Below are 24,186 nucleotides of genomic sequence, written 5' to 3'. Positions count from 1 at the left end.
TTCATTAAATCCAGGATTATTACCATGAGAGAACTTGATCAGAGCAGCCAGACTGTAATGTTTAAGGGGTTCTTTATTTCCACATACCTACGTGCTGCGGAGCTCGGAGTCACATGGCGAGCATGTGAAGCCCGGACCCGCAGAGCACCAAGCCTTTTCCTCTGGGGCCATCTACCGGCAAAGCAAAGCAAAACGGTGCTGGACCAGCTTCTCGGCGTGTTTCTGCCATGGTCACTTCATCAGGTGCACTGAGGGAGGGTGCTCACAGAGTTAAGGTACTCTAAAGCCTTCCTCCAACAAAAAAACTCCACCCAAGATTAGTTTATTCACCTCAGACTTTTTCAAACGAAGCTGTGAGCGTAGGAACTAAGTTACAGGCTGATCCTTAGAAAGACAAAACCGTTAACTGATTGTATTTAGTTTTTCAAAGAACCAAGCTGAACAGAAGATTCCTGAATCACAAATAGATTACATTTTTATTTGTCATGATCATTTCAGGGTAAACGTTACCAACTGATATATATTTGTATCATGCTCCTACTAAACTACAATGTATTACTGTAAACTCGTTATTAAGCTGCTTAACTCAAGAATGGCTGGAAGTTTAAGGCTATCATTAGAAAAAGAAAAAAAGTCCAACCCACAACAAACCCAACTAACTAGCCCCCCTTCCCCAGCCAAATCAAATACCTTCCTCCCCTTACCCGCCCCCTGCACACTTTACAGGTTTAATGACTGTTTGTCCAACGTTCATAAACCCTATTGTAAATTGAGGAAAACCTCAGTCCCAGCATTTCCATACAAAAATAAATTCATGTTTTAAGGAACCAAAATATCTCCACTTATTAGCAGAAAATGTACGCTGACCCACCAAGAGCCATTTACATCTGAAAGGCTTCTACTATCTTTTAAAGAGTTCTCCCTCTCAAAATTGAGAGAGAAATTATTATGCTTTCCAATGTAAGAGATTCAGTTACTATGATTTAAGATTATACAAACAGACAACCTTTTATTTGCATTTCATTTCAGCGCAGAGCTTTTCCAAAGTACCTCACCTGCTTTCTGTGCTAGTTCTGTCTACTTAGCTCTATTCCACTGTAGCCGCGGACCCAAGGAAGTAGTAAAACCCCCTTGCTATACGCACAGGCACAGATGGCACTCGCTTGTAGGCGAACAGTGAATGGGAAAGTTACAACATATCAGCCATCTGACCACAAAAAGGAAAAATTTGTGATTTGCTGTGTAAGGACTGTTATAGCAGCCACTGCTCTGAGGTGAAAAATGAACTATGTGCTTCTTAGAGATAAGGATGATTACAACTGATAAGTTACTGTTATAAATCCTTAGCAGCGCAGACATCAGAAGTAATACTTGGTCTGTTTATGCATCAGTTATTTGCATGATTCAAGTCACAAAGCTTTTCAATTGTTTCATACTCCTCAAGACTCTGGGACTCAGAAACACCTCCTCAAATTTGAGGCATGTCAGAAAGGCCACAGAAGACATAGCAGACATTCTTTGGTATTTTTGGCATTCTGCTGCATTGTAATGATACTTAAACCTCAATAGTAAGTCTGGCAAATCTGTACTGTAACGATGCTGGAGTTCTTAACAAAACAAGCCCTTTTTTATCTGCTGGCTGGCCGTGTAACATATAAAGCAAACCTGTCAAGCTAACAAAACCCAGGGCTTCTCCACAGCCTGCAGCCAATGAAAAATCCCCTCGAGTGACATATCCCAGGAGAGTTCTGGAGCAGTGTGAAGTAACATCTGGGAGAGTGTCTGGCCAAAGACCAAGTATGAGGTCTTCATGTTCCTCAGTTGTTTCTTCATCTAGAACACTGGGAGAGTCACTTTCTAGAGCCTCCACATTATCTTTCTCCTCTTCCTTCTCCATCTTCTTCTTCTTCTTCTTCTTTTTCTTTTTCTCCTCTTTTAGCTCCTGTACCCTGTGCTTGAATATGTCACGATGCTTGGGTTCTTGAGGACCGCAGAAGAGTTTGTCTTTGCTTAAATGCAGCAAGTCGTCTTCTGTTGGGATGCAAATCATGGCATGTAACTCAGGGTTCCCCTTCCTCAAGAGAGACAAGCTGACCCATACAAGAGCCCTGGGATAGCGCATCAAGATCGGCAAAAAGACATCTTCAGTCATTTCCTTTTGTCCAAGTCGGGAAATAAGGCGGATTCGACGATCTTTTCCAGAAGTGGGATAGCACCAGGCTGCTACTTGCATTAGCAATTTCTTGCTCCTATTAAAAAGTTTTAAAAATAAACATCAAGGATAGTTATTAACAAGTAGTACAACAGAAATCCAGAAACTCACTGATTTGCAAGACCATGAGTAAGGAAGCCCTGGGGCTTCTTTCTATAACCTTCCAAGCTGATGTTTGTATCACTCAGCACAAAAAGAACAGGGGCGAGTGGAATTCATGTGTTAGGGTACTTCTTAAGGAGATGTTCCTTGTTAAAACCTGCTTTAATCTCAAATACCTTAAAACCCTCAGTGACATTCAGTCCTGAACTGCCAGTATTTTCTTCCTTTAGTAACTACACAAGAACGGAAGATCTGCAGTCAGACACTTTCCAAACACTGTTGCTGCCCTCGTGTGTTGCATTGAAACGCAGGAGATTTTATTTTCTTTGCAGATATTTAAGTAGTGCAAGAACCACCTGAGATGATGCACTAGAAAAAGAATATGTAAGCTTATATATACAACAATTTTTAAGTTGCAAAACTTAAAACTTAAAAAGCAGACATTGCATGTCAACTCCAAAATGTTAAATTCAACACTGCGACATTTAAGATAATTCCTTACTTCATCTAGTCATGGTGTTTGCTGGAGAAAAGCAGGACTTCACTTAATGGCAAAATTCTGGTCCTCAGCAAAACTAAATCTCCTCCTCATTGTATTTGGATCAATTCATTCTCTCAACTTAATAATCAAAGCTGAGCTGTTCCTTTTCCCAATTCAATTATTCCCAAGAAAGAAATGGCACCTTGCGTATCATTTTGACATACCTGAGAACAACAAAGCCTCTTGTTGTAGCTTCATCTCCCTCACCCAAGTTTTGGCTGCCTGGATCACCCTCTCTCTTTATGGCACCTTCAGAGCTTGCGATTTCCATGGTCTCCTCTACCTCACCAGTCTCAGGGGAAGCTTCTTCGGCCACTTCTGGTTTGGGGTCACAGAAGCCATTCCCTTCAGTCGCACAGTGCTCAGCGTCGGGGGAAGAAGGACAGATAAATTCTTCCGAAGCGTTCATTCTTCCTTCCCAATTCTTCGTCAGCTGCTCCCAAGGACAGATGAAAGGGGACAGAGTGCCCAGCTTGATGTAATTTGCTCTTTTTGCAGGTGGACGCCTAATGATAAATCAAGTAGGTGAGAATATTTCTTTCTTAGGCCCTTATTTCGAATTAGGGCATCAAAAGGCTAATTGCCTATGTTGCCATAATGTTCTACAGTGTTTTGTAAACAAGTATTTAGAACGGAAAGCTGTCTGTGCATTCACTTGGTAATCTCATTGACCAATAACTCTAAAGTTACGCTTCTAGACAACACTGTCGTGTTTCTGCCCTCTACATTCTCTCTGCCATTCTGGATACTTCTACTTACTACAACTGACACCACCACCATTTCCTCTGAATTTCTCCTACTTTTTCCTAGTCCAAAGGAGAGCTGACACCTGTTTGTACAGAAGATGCTTTTAGCTGACCCATAAGCATGGTTAAGAGTTTTGTGTTTATTGTAATGAAAACAAAGGCAAACTGCAGAATATCTAGTATTAAAAATAGTATTAAAAAGTTGACACTAAAATACAACCCTTTGTTCACTTTATTCTTTACCACAGAATACTCTAACATTCTGCTTTTGCCTTCTCCTCTTGCCTCTTGTTTGCTGCTGAGGTTGCTTGGAATAAGTTGTCATGAAGCCTTATTACCGCCTTGTAACCAAACTTATCTCTGGAAATAGGTTTTACTTAATTTATATGGCCTGTTTAGCAGAGCTTTTCTGTTATGTACAGCTTAGATTTTTTTTCTTTTAATATTGGAATTTAAAACTCTAGTAAAAGTTCTTCATAAAGTCCAAGTCTAAATGAACACAACAACAGATAATTAAGAGACTACTTTAAGCAGCATTACTTCTTTTCTCATTCTCATGATCAATCCTGAAGTCAGCATTACCGTTTGAATTTTTCAAGAAGGGTGGCTTCCAGTTCTTTGGCAAACTGCATTCCCGCTGGGCAATCTGGGAAATCATTTGGAGTGTGAGGTGTTCTTTGATATTCAGAATGCTTTGCAGCCTCTTGCAAGCCACCAACTCGTACACCTCGATATATCTGTTATAAAAACCAAAACCCCAAAAAAGCCATGTTTGTATTGATTCCTGGTTACTAACTGAAACGAGACAGTAATACTCCTGAAGCTACTGCCTTAAAAAATTGTAAGTATTGCTTCAGCTTTTGAAAAAAAAAATCAACTTAAATATGATTTCCACAGTTCTAAACAATGACTTCAACAAGAATATTAGTCATGCTCTTTAAGGTTATTTTGAAAAATAATCAACAAAAATAAATAGAATTTCACAGGTTCTGATCTTGTATGTTGCCAGGAATGTTGAGAGAGCTGGAGATGTTCAGCCTGAAGAAGAAAAGACTCCAGGGAGACCTCACTGCAGCCTTCCAGTACTTAAAGGAAGCTTATAAAGAAAGATGGATAGTGACACTGAAAGATGGTGATAGGACAAGCAGGAATGGCTTTAAACTAAAAGAGGGGAGGTTTAGATTAGATGTCAGGAAGAAATTCTTTACTCTGTGCGTGGAGTGAGGCACTCAAACATGTTGCCCAGTTAACTGTAGAAAGGCACTATAAAAACCACCTAAACATTCAAAGTAAGATACTCCTAACAGCACCAGGAAAATATTCAGCCTAACTTAAACTTTGTGTTTCAAGCTCCCCTCAAATCAGAGGCAACAGAATGTTGTCAGAACAGTGGAGATAGCCAAGCTGGAAGTGGATGAGCAGCTGGCATCAAATGATTTCTCTTTAGAGACACATGCTCTTGGAAACACAAAACCCAAGAGCTACAGGATTAGCTGTCTTTTCGTACTCCCCACACTTCAAGCTTCAAACTGCCAGGTGGGCAGAGTTATATCCAACAGAAGATATGGAAAGCTACTGGGGATTTTGATCCTGTGATAGCGAATTGATTACACAATGCTAAAATCAGTATTTAACACCAAATGGCATCATTTCTTGTATTTACTTGCCGTTTCCAAGGAAAGTCACTTACAAAAGGAATCCAGAAAGCCATGCCCCAGCCCTTTGGGAGATAGATATCCCAGCCACTCCCCCATCCTGGGCGATCTTCTCCAGCCATTTTTCCTGGCTGTTGCACCAACAGTATGGGAATCTTTGACTCACAAGGACCCAAATCAAGCTGTGATCCAGGTACCAATAACTGGGCTCTCATTTGGTTTAAATCCTGAGGAGGAGGAGAAATTTCCCATAAGTTAGTAACCTTTTTTCCTTTTCCAAGTAATGTTCTGAAACACAGACATGAGATAACTTATGACAAGGAAAAATGAGTAAGAAACATGCTACACATTTGAACAGACCATCATTGAAGCATAAAACACACCTTTAGAAAAAGTATTTAAGTAACCTTTTTTTCCCTCTCTTGTAATTTCCATATTCCTTGATGGATGGCAGGTATTGAAACTCAAGAGCAAGAATGTACAGCAAAGGTGAGGAGGAAAAGTAATCCAACTTGATATTTATAGATTTGTGCACAAGACTAGACTGAGCTGGTGCTTTCAGAAAATCTGTCGATAGTTAGATAAAATCTGAACCATAACTAGGGAGATGAAAAGAGCATTTAGTCATGAATCAGTTTTGCATGAAGCATGCTGGCACCAAGGCTTTGTCAATATTGGTTGTTATATTTCATTGTACAGCATTATGAATGTATTTACGAGAAAAAGAACACCAGACTGCAACTTTACACATCCCTTCTGCATCAGCTGTTCTTGTAAGGTAAACATTACATTTCACAACAGCAGGAAGACCACAAAGACTGCGCTGATCCTGTTATGTGCTAATGTAACATTTTGGAAGCATTTTGCTTTTTTACACTGTGGTGGTCAATTTGAAAGAACACAAAACTAATTTGCAACACAAGAATATTTGGAGAGATGTTTCTGCCATATGAACATTTTCTATTTTGGGTTATAATGGTGCCAAAAATTTATCACCTCTTGTGACTAGATTACCTTTTCACCCATTCACTTGTGGGTTGCTCCTCCATTGCCAATAGAAATGTCAAGATACAAGGTTTCAAACCTGTAAAAGCACATCTAAAGCTGTCTAGAAATCACAGGTATTACCCAGAATGACACAACACAGTGTGTTGTAGTTCAAGCCCTGAAGGATCTACTTAGTCTCATTTTCCTTTCTTTTTTCAGGAAAATCCACCTAGCTTTGACTGAAGAGTAAAAGGACAGAGCCTCTCTGTACCACTTCATCCCTTTTATCTGCTATACACGAGTTAAAGTGATGTAGGAAAATCCAGTTCCAAATCTTTCAGTTAAATAAACCTACGATGATTTAGTCCTGTAGACAATCCAGTAAAGCTTTCTTTTAAGTGAATCACAAACAATGGTTATAGAAGAACATTACATAAGTGCTACAGAACAGAAAGTTCAACTCAGCAGTTGGATAACTACTACATTAGTAAACTACTACTTTTGGAGTTAAACAAGTTTCAGGAGTCTCGTATGTGGACCGTTAGCCATTTTCTCCATGGCAATCCACCTTGTTAGTTACCTGCTCTGAAATTTTATTTTCAGTGACGTTCTTACAGATGTCCTGGTCCCAGATAAAGCTGTGAGCACACTCAACGGGTACACCCTCCAGGTACAGCTGCCTAACTTTATCATTATCTACAAAAGAAGAGAACCTTCAAGCAAAATTCACATTTTTGTGGTTTAAATTTCAGATTTTCAAAACCACTCCAATATCATGAGTACTATGAGCAAACTGGGAAAAAAAAAAAAAACACTACTGAAAGGTTAACAATCATCACAGTGCCTGGAATATATCCTAGCATACATTTTTCCAAATACAGAACATGAAATAAACTACCTGTTAGTCTTAGAAGAATTAACCTTGCGTTTTCTTACAGACAGACATTTCTTAGTAAAAGTGACATCACACTTGGCAATGTTAGTTACATATTTAGGAAGCAACTTTTAATATTCTGGAATTTGGCATTTCAGGAAAAGTATGAAGTTCACCCAAGTTTGGTTAAAAAAAAAAAAAAAAAAAAAAAAAAAAAAAAAAGAACAATGTTACAAAGCCTGAAATAAGTCCTAAGCAAACTTATTGGATAAGTGAAGATGACCTTTAAATGATGTACATACAGGCAATATTTTTATGGATATGACTAGAATGCAATACTTATTTAGCACTAGCTTTCCACTCCCTGGATCTTTTCAGGCTCTGCACTTCAAGGAAGGTATGAGTATGTCTTCTTTGAGCACGTCTGCACAGTCCCACAGTTGTGTGTACTACTGAAGATGATAACAATTCATCATTGGGGGTATTAAACCTATCTCTGCTTCAACTCCCCAGTCCAAGCAAAATAGAGAAAAAACATGGGTTAAAAAACTATGGGTTAAAAGCATTCAGCATTCCATATATGGTACACAATGCATGCCAATCCATATTCTGAGTAAAATAATCCTTACGAACAAATGACACAACGAGTTATTAATAGCTATGTGATTAAAACTCATTGCTGCTCACCTTGTAGGTTGCAAAGTCTTACATATTAAAGGAACATACATTTTTTGTTTGTTTTAAAGTAATGTAGTCTTTTGAAAGACACAATTTAGGTAATTTTTCCAATTAATGAGGACAAAGACTTTGTGCACAGAAGATATGGATTGTTCAGTAGTCCTAACTATACAATAGATACTACCAAACATAATTGCAATAATTGTTAAAAAATACATAAAGTGTCCATAGTAGCAACAGTTGCAAAAATCAACAGCAACCTTTAATATGGCAACACTCCTGATAGCTTGATGGTGCTATTAACCTGATACTTGCTAAGCATTCTTGCTGGTAAGTAACATTTACATACAATGATGAGGAAGAAATACTAAAACAATGATCAGATTAGGGTGACATTCCTTCAAATTAAGGACTCTGCACTTTACTGTGGACATCTTCACAAAACTAATGTAAAGACTCCAAATAAATTATTACAGTTTGTAATTTAAAACCCACTGGGCACAGACCTCTCCTCTATACAGCACAGAATTAAGGTTTGTAGTGGAAAGCCTACAACTGCAATGTACAGCACAGCAAGATCTAGTGGAAACGGAGCATTTTATTTTGTAAGGTTTCCAGTTTATTATAACAAACAAGCCAAACACAGAAAGAGCCATGCTATAGATGACAACTAAAAAGAAAATCTTTAGTCCTTGCCAATACAGCCACAAGAATTTCTTCTGTGATCCAAAATTAAATCAATAACCTGAGGAGGAACCTGAAAAGGTTCTGTGTTCCCAGAGGGAAAGCACGTTCTGTTTGGAGACACAGCAAATATCACTGAACTGAAGGAAGGAGAAAAAGACAGCAAAAACATGAGTCGTAGCGGTAGGGAATTTCTTCCTGACTCTTAGGGATAACCAAGGTGAAGGGCATGTAATTCCAAGCAAATAGAGGGTAGGGAAAGGGGCTTTTCAATCTTCTGTACAGAAAGTATTTGTGAACATTAGAATCTCTTTAGGTTACATTATTTAAACACATTCTAGTTCCTTTAACTGTAAATTTTTCACTATAACTTTCTCTGAATTATTTTTTGCCTCCTATTACCACATCTGAGATACTGGTATCCCTGTCATATTTTGGAGTTTCTTAGAATTCGTATATTATAGGACATAACTTTTTTTTTTTTTTTCATTAAAAAGCCATTTAATGTCTGTCTCTTTCCATCCCTACATTCCACCCAATATTCTCCTCACTACCCTAAAATCTTTAACTTCATACTTTCTTTTACCTTGTTCTCCATTCCACCTGGAGAATCCCACCTCTCTGCAAAGCATGCTGTAATTCAAACTGTCGCTTTTTCCTGTTTTCTTCAGTCCACAATGTAAAATTTTTGGAGAAATAACCCTACTGATGAACAAGCAGCTAATGAAGATGTTACAGCTGGTACAGGAAATTGGGAGTTGCATTACTAAGCACAGAAAGCTCAATGACAATCAGCACATTACCTGCTTCTGCTGATGTCTATGGTTGGTGCTCAGACAATACTGACAGAGAAAGGAAGGTTTTGTTTCAGTTCAAATTGTTGTTCTGACACGTGTAGCTGATTACCTTAGCCATCTCAGAAGACATACCTAAGGTTAAGAGTGCTTCTATTTGAAAATTTTCTGTCTGTCTGTGAGAAGCAGCAGCAGAAGCAAAAAAAGTACTGTTAGGGAACAGTTTCACAGCACGTATGCATGGGGTACCAGGAGAACCAAAGCAAAGGACTGGATACCTAAACCACTGCAAGAATGTGTTGATTGGCAAAGAATCACGCTCTGTGTTTGCAAAAGTAACTTTAGCTCACTTATCTTTCATGATGCATTCTCCTTATACTCATCTCATTCATTGACTGTTTAGAGGCTCCACCATACCCCGTGTTGAGCAAGAGAATTTGTATTCTCCCATGACAAGACAGCAGCAGTGTATCAAAATGTCAGAAGAGTACTTTAAAACGGAGAGAAGACTAACGCTAATTTGCGGTCACGTAAGTACTGACCGCTTGCTGGGAGGCTCGACTTCCAGAAGGCATAAACCTGCTGAGAAGGCAGTGAGAAGTGATTTATTTACGAACTCTCTATCCCACAGCCTAAAGAAATGAGGTCAGTTCCGTGTATAAACACACAGCCTGAACCCATGCATATGCATTCACGTGTGTGAGTAACTGGGAAAGACTGAAGTTACCGTTGGTTAACACATTACCCACCGGGGGAAAACTACACAGGCATTATCTTAGAACAGCATTTTGAAAACAAAATTTAAAAAAATAAAAGGGGATACAGATAGATGCATGTCACTTCACAGATTTCATGTATGACAATCCACAAACAGAGCTGAGGGCTGTAACTTACCTAAACTATTTGCATATCTGATAAATAATGCATCTTTAAACTGGTAAGAATTTGCTAAGAAAATCAATTGTTTTTTATCCAATGAAGAACAGAAGACTACTATAGAATCTGCTACCATAAGCAGTGTCATTTTGATCTTCCTAATATCAATCCTAATTGCATTTGAATGTCCAGGAAGCAAAAAGGGGAAAAAGTGTGGAATAGAGCAAGGGTTCCTTTTTATTGCCCAGTCAACCTGACATGTCATTAAGACGAATGGCTAGTACCATTTCTTACATAAAGGTCATCTTACCACATTACCACATCTGAGTAAGGTTATATCAAAACCAAGGCTCAGAAAGTTTATGTAGCTCTAAGGCTCATAAAAAGATTTCCTCTTACAGAAGGAGCAAATTAAAACCATTTCAATGGAATTACAGACCTCATCTTCCATCGGTGGATCAACTGTCTAGAAGAAAAGCCTAACTTTTTTTTTTGTGGGTGTTACTGTGGAAACACTGGTAATATCATTGCTGTAGTAATGTATATACTATGTGCCAAGATTAAATTCCCTCATTACTTTTGTTTAAACAAATTGCCCTTCATAAAGTTGAAGAGGAGGATAGAATCCCTTCCTGGATCACTCCTCACAAAAGAACCAATGTAAGCAGGACAGAACCATTTGGAAAAAATGCTGGTAAAACTGGTAAATCAAACTCAAATAACCCATGGGAATGTGTTTCTTTTGATGACATTCTTGCTGGATATTTCAGTAATCTGACTCCAAGTGTGGACAATAACAGGGTTCTGGGGAAGAGTGCAGCACTAAGATCAGTATGCAGTGATGTCATTCTAGACATTTATGGCTTACAAACTTCAAGTTAGAGGCGATCTTTCTGCATCAAATGGCCTTCAATAGATTCTCCTCCGTCTATTTAATGGATTTGTAAACTCCTGCAAATCAGCCAGGTAATCAAGGAGGTTGATAGGAACAAAGAACAAATACATTTGATAGATAAAGGCAACGAAACGTGCAACAAGACCACGTTCCAACAAGATCACAAACTAAGCTGCACAGTTCCAGGTCCTGAAACAGTAAACAGTGTGAAGAATGCACAATGCTGGCAGAGAGAGAACAGATACAAAACATATTTTGCACAGTAACTGATTATGCCTAGGCTTCCTTTTATTAGTGCAGATGCAGTTTTACTTTTTCTTCAAAAACACTAAGAATCAAAAGCCTGTGAAGGCTTTCCCCAACTAGAAAATTGTAAAAGTATCTGAGTTTAATAAACTAACATGGATAGGTTTTCTAACGTTTTTCAAAATGTAATTTCTCTTAGCTACTTGAACAAGTAAGCCCATTACAGCAGAGATATAGCACCAGTGGTAGATGTCACACAATTGACTACCAAGTCAGGATAGGAACAACAGACTTTGGAGAGTAACAGTGGCCTCTCTTTTCAACTAATACTTAGGAATAAGTATTGATACGTATTGATACGTATTGATACGTATTGATACGTATTGATACGTATTGATACGTATTGATACGTATTGATACGTATTGATACGTATGAGAGTGGCAGTTGTACCTCAGTCTTGAGGTTTCTAGGTAGGAGAGATGAACTACCACACCATAAGATTTAGCCACTGCACATGTAATGGGTACGCAGCAGACTGTGAATAACCCACTAAGTCACCCCACACAGCATTAGGAAGTATTCAGGTGGGAAACAGAACAGCAGCCATTCCTATTCCCTCCCTATTGCTTCTTGTAGCAGGGCTGTTCTCTCCCTTTCTGCTCCCTTACCATGATGTCCTTTTGATTTTAGATTAGAAGACAGCTGTATTATTTATCTTCCTTCATTCTTCTGCTTACTTTTAACTTATCTGGTTAGCAATGCGTTTGTGCAACATGAAGTCCTTTAGCAGGACCTAAATTAAGAGGTATCAAACACAGTTTACTTTTTCTTGCTAGCTGATCAAGGGCTTTCTCCCTCACCTGAGTAAGAGTCAGAGAGGGCAGGTAACATTTTAAGCTTATGATAAAATAAAAAAAAAAAAAAACTCAGAAAGGAACCAGAAAGCAACACCAGATTTTCTGAATGTTTGTGGTTTAGATTTTTTTGTTTGCAAGTTGAAGGATAAGTAGAAAGACCTTGAAGATGGCCATTTCTAGCCAGCCAAAGAACGACAGGCGTATGTACCTATTTCCTATTGTTTCCCTGCCTTACATCATTACCTCTTTACCAAGTCCCTGCTTCCTGAGGGACAATCATCTCTGGCAGTGGGACAGAAACTACTACGTGGCTTTTCCAGTGCTTAGAAGCCTTCCACTGAACTCGCCTTCTTGATCACATCTTCACAGACATGACAAGCAGAATGAAGGGGAACAGACTACTTCTTGTGGTCACTAACTCCTTTACCAGCTCAAAAAAGTCTCTGTAAACAAGTGGTGTATAGCTCACCTTACTCCTCAGGACGAAGGAACCAAAGCAGAGGTCACACATGCAGCAACATTTCCAACACGAACATTAACGATGAGAATGTAGCTAAGCAGAACTAATAAACAGGAGAAAGGCTGTTCTACATACAGCGGTTAAAACAGGAGGATATAAGAAAATCTGAATAGGAAGAGTTGTGCTAAAAGAGAGCTAGAAGATGGTAACTGAAATCAGCATTCAACCTGCTTTTCAGTGAAAGCTAAGGCTAGATTATTCCAGTAAACACACCACCAAGGAAACAAAGTATTTTGAAGTCTCTGGAAACTTCACTTCTCTTGTTTGCTAGCTGACTATTCTGTTTCTCATACTAAGTTAGGCAGTCTGTGCCCTGTCAACCTAATTGTAAATGCCTACACAGCACTGTATACAAACCCCACATTTTTCAAGGATGTTCAAATCCAACTGATTTTGCATTTTGCACTGAAATGTTGTGCAAGTAAGCACTGAAATGAAAGTCTACGTAGTCACCCATGCAGCTTTTGTTTTCAAGGAAGACTACCATCTTGGCCATTTGAAATACTAACCTTGCATTTTATTTATTTTTTTCCTCCCTAGTGAATTTGCGAATTTCATCATTCAAAGGCTATAAACCAGAAACAGCAGGTATCTTGGAGAGAGAGACAGCACCTGGAAGACTAAATACTGAACATAAACTGAGCATCTTTTAGCACCTGGTTGGCCTTGCCAGGATTCGAACCTGGATCATCTGTATGGTCAGACAGAGGCTTCCACTGAGCACAAGACCAGCTTTGGTGCAGATCCCTCCCTCACAATTGCTGTTCTAAAACCTATGCAACCTATTTTCAGGCTGTTTCTGTTCTAACAAGGCATATAGAAAGAGGAAGGAAACATTCTAAAAGCTAATGCTAGAGGAAAACAGCAAGAAAGAAAAAAAAAAAAAAAAACATCAGCAGAATATGACAGTAAATGAAAACAGAAGTGTAGAAAGAAACTGTATCTCTTGCCTTTGGCAGTTTCACGCACAATATAAGCAAGGCATTTTACCTTGGTATTTTTCAGGGTCTGGCATGGCTTTTCTCTTCTTTTTTGGCAGATTTACTCGAGGATCTCCAACAGTGAGGCCGAGTATTGTACCTGGTGGCATTTCTGATGGTGAACTTATCCCTTTAAAAATACACAGATGAACATTGCCATGAAACCGCAAATAAATTTACAATCTTCTTCTGCACTGTTATTTTGTGCATTTTTGCCTGCAGGGATATGACACCACTAGAAGCCAGAGATGCAAGCCAGAGTACTCAATTTAGCATGTTTTGAAAACTCACCAATGCTTGTCCAATGTCCAATAACAAAAGACAACAATAGCAGCATAAGAGTTACTCTGCAATTATACTTACGCTTAGCATAGAAATGAGGTCACTAGCTCAATTAACAGACTCAAATTCATCCTTTACGTTTGGCACAACTCCTAAGCAACAAACCTTTCTTTTCTACTTTTCTTCCAGAGAAAGGAAAAAAAAAGGAATTAAGTTTTACCTCATCTTGCCCAATCTGAGGCCTAACTGCTTCAGACTGGAGAGCTTGAGTATAATTTGAGATCTAACACCACCAGCTCTTTATCTGTTTTCAGAGCTAGAAACTAAGATGTTGTTTACTTTGTATTTTACATCTCAGCCAAGTAAACAACTGTTTATTAGGAACAAAAACATGCAAGGCAAGACAAAATGCTTTCACTTTGAGCAGGAGTCTACCATGTTATCTGAGGAGGCAGTTTACAATTTACTGTCTTAAGTGTTTGTATGTGTGAGTGGTATAGTCCAACATAAATATATCCCATCAACAATTTCCAATCTAAGTTCACAAAGAAAAGAAACAAGACTTATTTGTTTAAGAGTTTGGACTACACAGAGGACATAATGTTCCCTTAAAAAAAAAAATCAGCGTAGCTATCCTCAAATCTTTGACATGCCAGGGTAATTACCTAAGTACATGCTCACTGGCATCACTCCCTCGATCAAGAAAAAAAAAAAGCCTCTCCAAACCTATGCCAGCTTGTTAGCATGCCAGTTTTGACCGCTAGAACCTAAGAGTTTTCCCTTCCTCCCGTATCACCAATCCCCAAATACCTTCTAATAGCTCAAAGATAGCAGTTTGACGTTGATGAAGAGATACTTTTTCAGAGTCCTTGCAGTTTTCTACCCACCAGTTATTCAGTTCTGATTCTGAATCTGCCATCTCCTGGAAAACAACACCATCTAATTAACTCAAGTAGTAATTTCGTATTTTCTATCAGTATGAATTCAATCTCAGTTTGCCTTAATCACTATGATTACTTTCTTCCGAATTTCAAACCAAAATCATTTTTTCCTGATGCAGCTTATTCCTATATTCCACTTCATAATACCCTCCAATAAGCACGTTCAATTTAACCTGTGCTCCAAAAGTAAACAAAGCAATCCACAATCCTTCCTAACTGTAGTCGGTAATTTTTTATACAAAGCCAGAGATTTCATGGCCTCCTCATGTTTGCTGCAAGAGACAAAAAAACTCCCACATTGAAACCACAGTGATGCTACGTGCCAAGAGGTGCACAAGATACTAAATCCTGTAGGAATTATGCATTTGATTTAAAATGCAAGTCTTCTATACTTTTCGTGTCTTGCCTTACAGAGCGTTCTAGCTTGTTGCTTGAGAAACATGATCTATAGAATGCCAAGGAGAAAGTGAATTATTCTAGACCTGTCAACACAGTGTGTCACTACTAAACTTTCAGGGCCCACTCAATAGTGTCATATGATCCTGTTTCTAGTTCTATGTTCCTTCTACCCACACCTGAAATCCATATAGGTGTTCATCCTCAGATCAGTATCAGTTAAGGGGCTCAATACAGAGAAGCTAACAGAGTGAAAATACTTATTTTAAAGGCTAACATGCGTAATGCTAGACAATTTATGATTCCTTCTAGCCAAAAGAAGTTTGCACACCCCAAAAACCTTATTAAAGCTACAGTAGTATCCAACTTGCTATTTTCCTTACTGTTTGAAGCGAAGCAGCTTTCAGGGTCTCTGTAAGGACACAGTGTGACAGCGGGCCGATCAGTCGGTATCTGAGAATCTCCATAGTTCGATCACTGAAACAGAGGGAAGTTTCACCTGAGTGTCCACTTGTACAGCATGCTTTTTCCCCCAGTACTATGTTAAGCTATAATCCATCTATTAACTGGTTATAGGTAACAGTTTCTGTGAACAAACCTGATCACAACACCAGTAGTTTGCGAGATCCATGAGTAGGACTGCAATGGATCTCTAGTGCCATCACCAATTATTTTTTTCACTGGCACAGCTTTTTCTCCTTCTTTATCCTCTTTCTTTCTTTTTTTGCCAAGGCTCAGAACGACATCCATTTGTTCTTCCTCTTGAGCTGATGTTGTAGCTGGCTCAGGGATATAGACTTTTTCAGGCTCTAAACACTGAAAAATTTCTTTTAACTCGTTCAGTATGTCCTAAAGAAAAGTCAAAAGTTTGGATTAGGAGGATGAGCAGGGCATTACAAAGCTTAAACACAATTTTAAGAATTACACTCTAGCATTTTATTTTCTTACAAGGATTTAAGGGAATGATCTTCGTTCTGCTTAAGTCCATGCCTTACTATCAAGTGCTGTATGTAATATTGTTGCTAGAAAATTGTCACTCAAATTAATGGGAGAAAAATTGCAAATGTATAGTTGATTTACTGAAGGTCATAGCTAAGAAGCAGATTATGATTACCTGTGATGACAGTAACCAAAAAGCCTGTCATGGGTGGCAGTGGGAAGGAAGCAAATCAAGCAACAGCACATTGTGAACGTACCCCAAAAAGCATCACTAGAAAACCCTGAACAAGCTCACAACAACAACAAAAAAAAAACAACTCAGAGGCATGAACCTCCCATACCATCTTTGTAAGAAGTTACAGAACACAAATATAGTCAGAGTGGAAACAGTGCTTTAATTTTTGATTCATAATTTTTAATTCTTAATTTTTAATTCCATCTCTCTCTTGTACACCTTTCAGGAAGTATCTCCAGCATAAGGAATAGACAAGGCATGAACAAACTGGAGTTCAACGCCGAAAAAACAAAATACCTGTTTGAGAGCTGGATGCATCCAGATCCATAACTGTCTGTTTTCAGACCCATCCCTGGGTTTCCAAATAAACGTAACGGGACCAAGCGCATCCTCAGGATAGCGATCTGCTCGGTAAAGATTCAGGGAACCCTGGAATCTTCCAGACAGGCAACGTGCCACTCTAAATGTTAATCCTGAAGAAGAAGATACTTAATGAAAAACAAAGCAACCTCTTGTTTAAGAAACAAAAAAGGAAGTTCAGTCTGGCTGTTAGGACAGTACCAAATAAAGAAGACAATAATAATAAGTTTATTAAAAGACAAATGAAAATAAGAAATTGTGGTCCTAGGAGAGGACATTTTAATCAGGTTTTTCAACCAAAAAATCACAACTAGGTATCAACTCTTATTACTTCTCAGATTGCTAGTACATTAAGAAGGAAAAAGCATGAGTCAACCTTTAGTCTGTTCAGAATCTTAACTTTATTTCAAACGAATTAAATTTTACCTGTGTCAACACTACATATTCGCGCAAGTTGCTTCAGAAGCTCATTCTCTTTACCAGTCAACTCCACGCAACAATAATATGATAAATCCTGAAACAACAGGATAGTAGTGAAGTGAGAATAACTCTTGAAAGTGAAGCCAGCAAGGAAAGATCAGATAGAGCTTTATGATTTACACTGCAGTTGTATTTTTTCATTCACTAAAATTTGAATCAACGAGAAAACATTTTCCTTTCTAACTTAACATTGATAGTCACAGGACAGCTGTCTGGCATTTCTCATTCAAGGACCAACCTTCCCCTTGAAGCAAGGGATCAAAAAGGTCACACAATAAAGCATCTGTCTTCAACAGCACCCTTCTCAGGAAGAAGAAACAGGGATTCATTTAATTTCTAAGCTTTTATGGTTGAAAATGGAGTATTTCAGTCATAGTTACCTTTTTAATACATAAGACTCTTCCATAGGCTCACCTTGGTCTCTTTGATGCTCTCCACCTTTCATTGCAGTTATGAAATTATTCAGTTCATAGCTAGCAGTTATTAACAGCTGACACAACATTACTTCAAAGAGACAGAAACACTCGTAACTGAACAGTTGATTACTTCAACTTGGCAAAATAACAAAGAAAACAGATGCAAACATGGTACCTGAAGAAGACAGTGATTTGTCATGGCTCGGTAGCAAGCCCTGTAGCACTTCTCTGTAGGGCTGTTTCCTAAGCAGTATCCCCATTTTTTTACCATATGAAATCTCTTTGCATGCCAAATATGTGTTTCCAACCAAATATTCTTTCTTTGCCTGCGATTAAACTCTGCTACCAAATTCCCGTGGCGCCTTCTAGCTTTGCGACATTTAGTCTTTGACTGTTCTTTTTTCTGATGTACAGCCTTCTCCGCCTGTTTTTTAAAAGAGAGAACATCGAAGTAAATCTCAAAAGGACAAACTTCTGTTGAAGATAAAGGTTAACATATACAAGGATACAGGAACCACTTCCATAATCTAAGCTATACTTTATCCTGATGTTATTTCTCCATAATTCTACCTTCTCATTTGAGGATAACTAACAGATGGGAATTTTATATGCAAGCCCCATCCATATGAGAATATCAAAGTTGGACTTGAACCCACAGTTAAACCAAAATCCCCAGACATTCAGAAACTTACATGTGAACAGGAAGATCTCTTGGGTGGTGAGGCCCTGGCACAGGCTGCCCAGAGAAGCTGTGGATGCCCCATCCCTGGAGGTGCTCAAGGCCAGGCTGGATGGGGCTTTGGGCAACCTGGGCTGGTGGGAGGTGTCCCTGCCCATGGCAGGGGGTTGGAATTAAATGATCCTTCAGGTCCCTTCCAACCCAAACCGTTCTGTGATTCTGCTACTTCCTGCGTGAAGTTTTTGGCCAACATCAGTATACCCACATGAACAAAAGAACATGATACGTGGAAAACCTCAAAATCTGAGCTTGTACAGAAGCAGTACTCAAATACTGGCAGGTAGGACCTGAGGATACTCAGAGTCTCTACAATGTGTAAAAGCAAACAAGGAAAGGCCCTTGGTAACATCAAACTAAATTGCTGATTACAACCCAGTCAAGAACAGAATCACTAAGAGCGAATGCATGGCTGAAGAGGAAGGCTTGCCTCTCAAGTTTTTATTTGTCTTTCTGTGAAGAGAAGTGGCAGAAAGAAATAGGGACTACAGGGCAAAAATAAATAAATAAATAAACGAACAAACTAATTAATTATTAGATTAATTAAGTAGATTAATTAAATTAATCTAAATAAATAAATAAATGTTTCTTAGGATGTCCACTGTGCATTTGCCAAGAAATGGTTGATGGCAGACCACTGGTTTTAAGGGCAACAGCAGAGAAAAGAGAATACTAGAAAGTCACTGAGCAGAGGGAACACTGACATGACCCACGATGTCGAGACAGAAAGGCACAGAAGAATAAACCAAGTTCCAAGTCACAATCAGACTTATCTGATGGCCTGCAGAAAAGGTAAAAGAAGCCACTGGGCCAATAATACATAACTGATTTGTTCAGAAAGACAGCTAGAGGAAAAAGTGATGTGGTACCGTAGACAAAAAATGCATGTCTTCAAGCTTGTGATGAGGTAAGAGAGAGTCTAGGTAAGTTTTTGCATGAAAGTGGTCACATTAAAGGATCTAAGGAAACAAAGAAAGTGCTGCAGAATCAGAACAGTAACTTTGAAGAAGCAGACTTCAAACACTGAAAACTAATAGACAGAACCTTTAGAAAGGGAAATGGCTCAGAAGACACAAAAGCTCCAAGAAATCATGAAACAAAAAAAACATTTAAGCACACAAACTATGCCAAAAGACCTGAAGAGACAGAATATAGAAGAAATGCAGCTGCATGACCTCAAAAATCCATGAATCATACAAGTGAAAATAAGGATGGGTAACAGTGAGTATATACAGAGAAGTTAGAAATGCTTCCACGTGAAATGAGTTAATGAATTAGGACACAAAAGAACCAAATATAAACATGAAAGAAATCTAGATTAACAAGGACAGAGCAGTAACCACGCAAAGCAGCCCATGCTGCTTATGCCAAACTGCATAAAATCTCATCATGACTAACAAAGCAAAAAGAATGCCAACCAGAGCAATAAAAAAAAAAAGACATGCAGGTTATGAAGATCTAATAAACCACACCCTAAGGAACATGAGCAGAAGTACTTGAAGCAATTTCTGAATCATGAATCTTCAGGAACTCAGGAGGAAGGGGTAAGGTCTCAACCTTAACACACAGAAAACTTATCAAGCAAACTCATCTTATCATTTTAAGAAGTGTCCAGAAGAAGTATAGTGATCAGAGAAAAACATCAGAGTCAGACTTATACCTTTTTTTTAAAATACAGATGAACGCCATACTGGATTAGGAGCAAGTAACTACACAGGAGCATTCTGACTCAATGCTGAGATACTGCTGCTCCAAAATGAGTTTCATGAGCAACCAGGAATACCCATTAGCAGGTCTGAAGCTGCACACAGCTGCCAACTACTCCAGCGAATGTCTGAGCTGTAAAATAGAACAACTGCAGGAATGAGCTGTGCTGGTTTGAGTCCAGCAGGGTCACAGCTCAAAGCAGTGGTGGGGTGCAAGCTAGGCAGGTGTTATTCAGGACTCCTGGGGCCTAGATTCACTGCCCAAACAAACCCTCCTGCAAGTAAGGGTTCTATCACTAGTCCAGTAACTTTTCAAGTCGTCCAATAATCACAAAGCCGAGTTGTTAGTAAGATCTACTTGAGCTACCATCTAAAACTGAGATGTTTCTGCATTTTGGATCCAAGTATCAGCCAAAGTTTGTGTACCTACAGAAAATTTGCTGACCAGCTCAGGTCTAAACATTAATAAATGTACAGCTGAACACCGTACATCAGCTATGCCCATGATACAGTTTATCAAATACAACCAGAACACGCTTATACCTCTTTTCTGGCAATCTCCTGCAGCCTCCTGGGTAGGCGTTTAATGTTGTGACTCATAGCTCGCCTTCGCATCTGCCTAGGTAGCGTCTGGAAAACTAGAGAGTTTGAAGACTTCTGCGTAACTGCTTTCAACATGGCTTTCATCTCAGCAGCACGAGCTTCAGCAAAGGTAGACACTGCAATGGAAAGAACTGTATCAGAGCATGACAAATGGCAAAAATCAAAGGTGACACTACACAAATTCCTGAACTCCAGCAGAGTATTTCTGCTACATCCATCTGATGACTTGCTGAAATAAAAGAAAATACTGTGTACTGTCTATTGCTGAAGTAATAACTATTCTTTAGATATTCTGAAGCTTACATATTTATTTAAGCACATACTTGGACATGAATGAATCTAAAAAGCCGTGGTGTAACCAACAAGTTTTATTTGTATCAAGTACTTCTTTACTAGATTAGAATAGCAATGTTTTCAGATGGTACTCAAAGAGATGTAAAAACTTCTTCATGGAAAAACAGGAAGCAGTAATCATATTACATACTGTTTTAAAATGATCAAATACAGAGCCAGAGGTTGATTTTGTTTTATTCTTACAGAAATGTATTCATTATCATAGCACCGCCACATTTTGAAAAACTAATTTGTCTCTTTGTTCTCCTACACAAATATTCTGTTTGAAGAAAAGCCGTCTCTAACTCACATCGTGAGCATAAACAGTTTCACTGGCTACATTAAAAACAGATGACTGTCAGCACTCATTTTATTGGTAAACAGAAAGCAAAATGCACACCCCTCATCACAAGTAAGTGCAATTTTTCAACTTGGAAGTCTGAAAGGACTCACTGAACAACATCTGGTCATTCATTCTGGTACACAAGTATATCTGTATTTTGGAGAAAATCAGGAAAAACTGAAGTCCAAGTGAACACACCAAACACAGCATCGGTTCTGATTTTGCTATTTCACAAAACCAAAGGCAGACAGCAGACAAATAACAGCAGGTTGCCCTGGAAATTGTGGCCTTTTTTTGTATATACAAACCTGTTATGTATCTAGGTATTTCCTCAGAAGCACCCTGGTGTCCTCCTTGCCATCCTCCTCTTCCTCTGCCTCGCTCTCCTCTGTTTTGTTCTCTGGGAAAATACTGGTCTTTCCTGTAGGGAGGCCCGGATGACTGATGCGAAAATTTCTGCTGTTGATACTGCTGCTCGGAATGAAAATCTCCTGAAGGGTTTAGAAACGAACAGAGGTAACAGAAACACACAGTCAACAGATAAATGCTAAACCATCCTTTGTAGTAAGATTGCAGTACACATTCCTCCAACTGTATTTAACATGTACTGAAAAAGCCATGAGGAAACAGAATTAAGTTCTTTTTCATCAGAATAAACAAAAAAATTGTGCTGCCCAGCAGCGAGCAGCAAAAGATTCAGGAGCTTTTACACATTTTAAGAGTGGTACCCAACACAGACTTTGCCTCCAATACTCCATCCGGCCTAATACGAAAGACCTGATCAAAATCAGCCTATACTGACTGCATCAGTAGCAATTCTTATTTTTGTCTAGTTAGGGTTTTAGTATGACACCAGCAAAGGTAATATTTTACCCATAACCATACGATTTTTGTCTGGTATCTTCTAGCTTAAGAAAGTCTCATGCATGTATTTCCATTACAGCAGTAAATAAATTCAGCAGGATTCATTTATGTTGGTGCAGTAAGTTACAGTGTACATTTTTCTGGTACAGGCATCTAAATCAACATCAAAATCAAATAAATCACTGCACCAAGTGAAGTACTAGTAGGAACACAGGGCTGTACAGTTCAGGGAGCCCCTCCACTGACAATCACCCTGTGTGTCAGGGGGAACAGGCAGCAGTTTTCACGTTGATGAGCTTCTTAAACAACTTTAACGTATTGTCCCATTAATTTTGCTACTGGCATGAGGAACACACAGCCAGAAACAGATTCACCTCCAGTAGCTTCAATTTAAATGAGCTTAGAGCAGCAAGGAACCTCCCTCTTCTGTTTCAAGCAATCATGAAGCTGAAATTTCACGTTCTGCAACAATGCTGTTCCGGCTCCTGTAACCAGCTAAGAAGCAACCACATTATACAACAGCACAGCAATTCAAATGGAATATGTATATATATATATATATATACATATATATATATACACACATATATACGTTTTGGGATAGAAAGAAAGTATGTTCTCATGTGGAATAATTCCCTGATCTGAGTTTGCCATGTGGCTGGGAGCAGCACCATCCAGACAGTGAGGTGAGGGTGGGGAGGAAGTAGCTGGGAGAGAGGGACGGAGGCTGGAGTCAACAAATTTGTGGAAACCTACAGCACAAATCAACTGAAAGAAGAGAGCTGAATGGCAAGTAACTCATATCACAAACACACTCATATCACGAACTTCCACTGTTAAGTTAGCCTAAAAATGGAGACACCGAGTATTTTAATAAGATGGAAGAAGAGTGTTTCTAAGGGTAGTGTCTGATTTAATACCTAAAGAAAAATCAGATGATTTCAGGAATTACATAGACTCATAGTTTTATAGTTTTATAGTTTTATAACTCCTCTGTATTTTTTTTCTTTGTTTCTACAGAACTAGCTCCATAAAACCAAGACACTCACTAACACTGCAGAATAAAACCAAGAAACCAAGATACTCACTAACACTACAGAATAATGCTATGTGCATGCTATTCAGCAGGACTGAAGATTATAACCATATAGTTTTTTAAATTCCCTGCTAAAAGAGAAAGGCAGAAAACAGCGCTTAATCTGATAGCACTGCTTTAACAACATTGCAAACCCCTCAGCCTGGGCTGGCCGTAATTTGCTGCATCATCCTGTCTGCCTCAGCACCATCCCCTCGATATGCACTTAAACATCATTTTTTCACCCCAAAACAGAGAGGCAACGCCTCAACCTCAGAATGCTGCGCTCTTTGTATATTTTTTCCCCAAAATAACATAGGTTAAAATAAAAAAAAAAATCTAAGCATGACTGAGGCACGTGGTCCAGGCTGTGAGGTGACACACGCAGACCAGGGGGCAGCGGGCAGGTCCCCCCTGAGGGGGCACTGAGGGGACCCTGAGGGGATCCTGAGGGGACCCTGAGGGGGCCGTACCTGGGGGCGGGCAGGGCCTGGGGCCGCCGGCGGGCACAGGCCCCGGCTCGGCGGGCATGGTGACGCTGACCGGCTGGTTCCTCATCTTCTTGGCCCGCTTCTTCTCCCTCGCACCGGACATGACCGCAGGGGCTGAAAGGACACGCACGGAGCAGGGGGGGGAGGACAACTCCCGGTGCCGGTACCGGCCCCGCCGCACGCCGCCGCCTCGCCTCACCGCACGCCGCCTGGCGAGTGCGCATGCGCGCCGCGCCAAAGCCACCCTCCCCGGACTACATCTCCCAGAAGCCCCTGCGGCGCGGGGCGGGCTGCGGGGAGGGGAGGGGGGAGAAGGGAGAAGGGGAGGGTAAAAGGGG

General features: G+C 39.5%; 1 protein-coding gene across 1 annotated transcript; it reads right to left on the bottom strand.

Moving 5' to 3' along the window:
* Positions 1-747: 747 nt before the first annotated feature.
* POP1 (POP1 homolog, ribonuclease P/MRP subunit) lies at positions 748-24,011 on the bottom strand. The gene is made up of 15 exons (XM_082755084.1): positions 23,831-24,011; positions 21,727-21,909; positions 20,683-20,858; positions 17,873-18,121; positions 17,228-17,315; positions 16,739-16,914; positions 15,866-16,116; positions 15,651-15,744; positions 14,741-14,852; positions 13,659-13,778; positions 6,824-6,939; positions 5,292-5,483; positions 4,184-4,338; positions 3,020-3,361; positions 748-2,249 (listed from the first exon to the last, which is right to left on the bottom strand). Exons 1-15 carry the CDS (start codon positions 23,949-23,951, stop codon positions 1,556-1,558), a joined length of 3,069 nt encoding a protein of 1,022 aa, XP_082611210.1. The 5' UTR covers positions 23,952-24,011; the 3' UTR covers positions 748-1,555.
* Between the last annotated feature and the right edge of the window lie 175 nt (positions 24,012-24,186).

The sequence above is a fragment of the Aythya marila genome (assembly GCF_965140915.1).
Source record: "Aythya marila genome assembly, chromosome: 2".
Taxonomy (NCBI): Eukaryota; Metazoa; Chordata; class Aves; order Anseriformes; family Anatidae; genus Aythya; species Aythya marila.
This window is presented reverse-complemented; position numbering and strand designations above follow the sequence as displayed.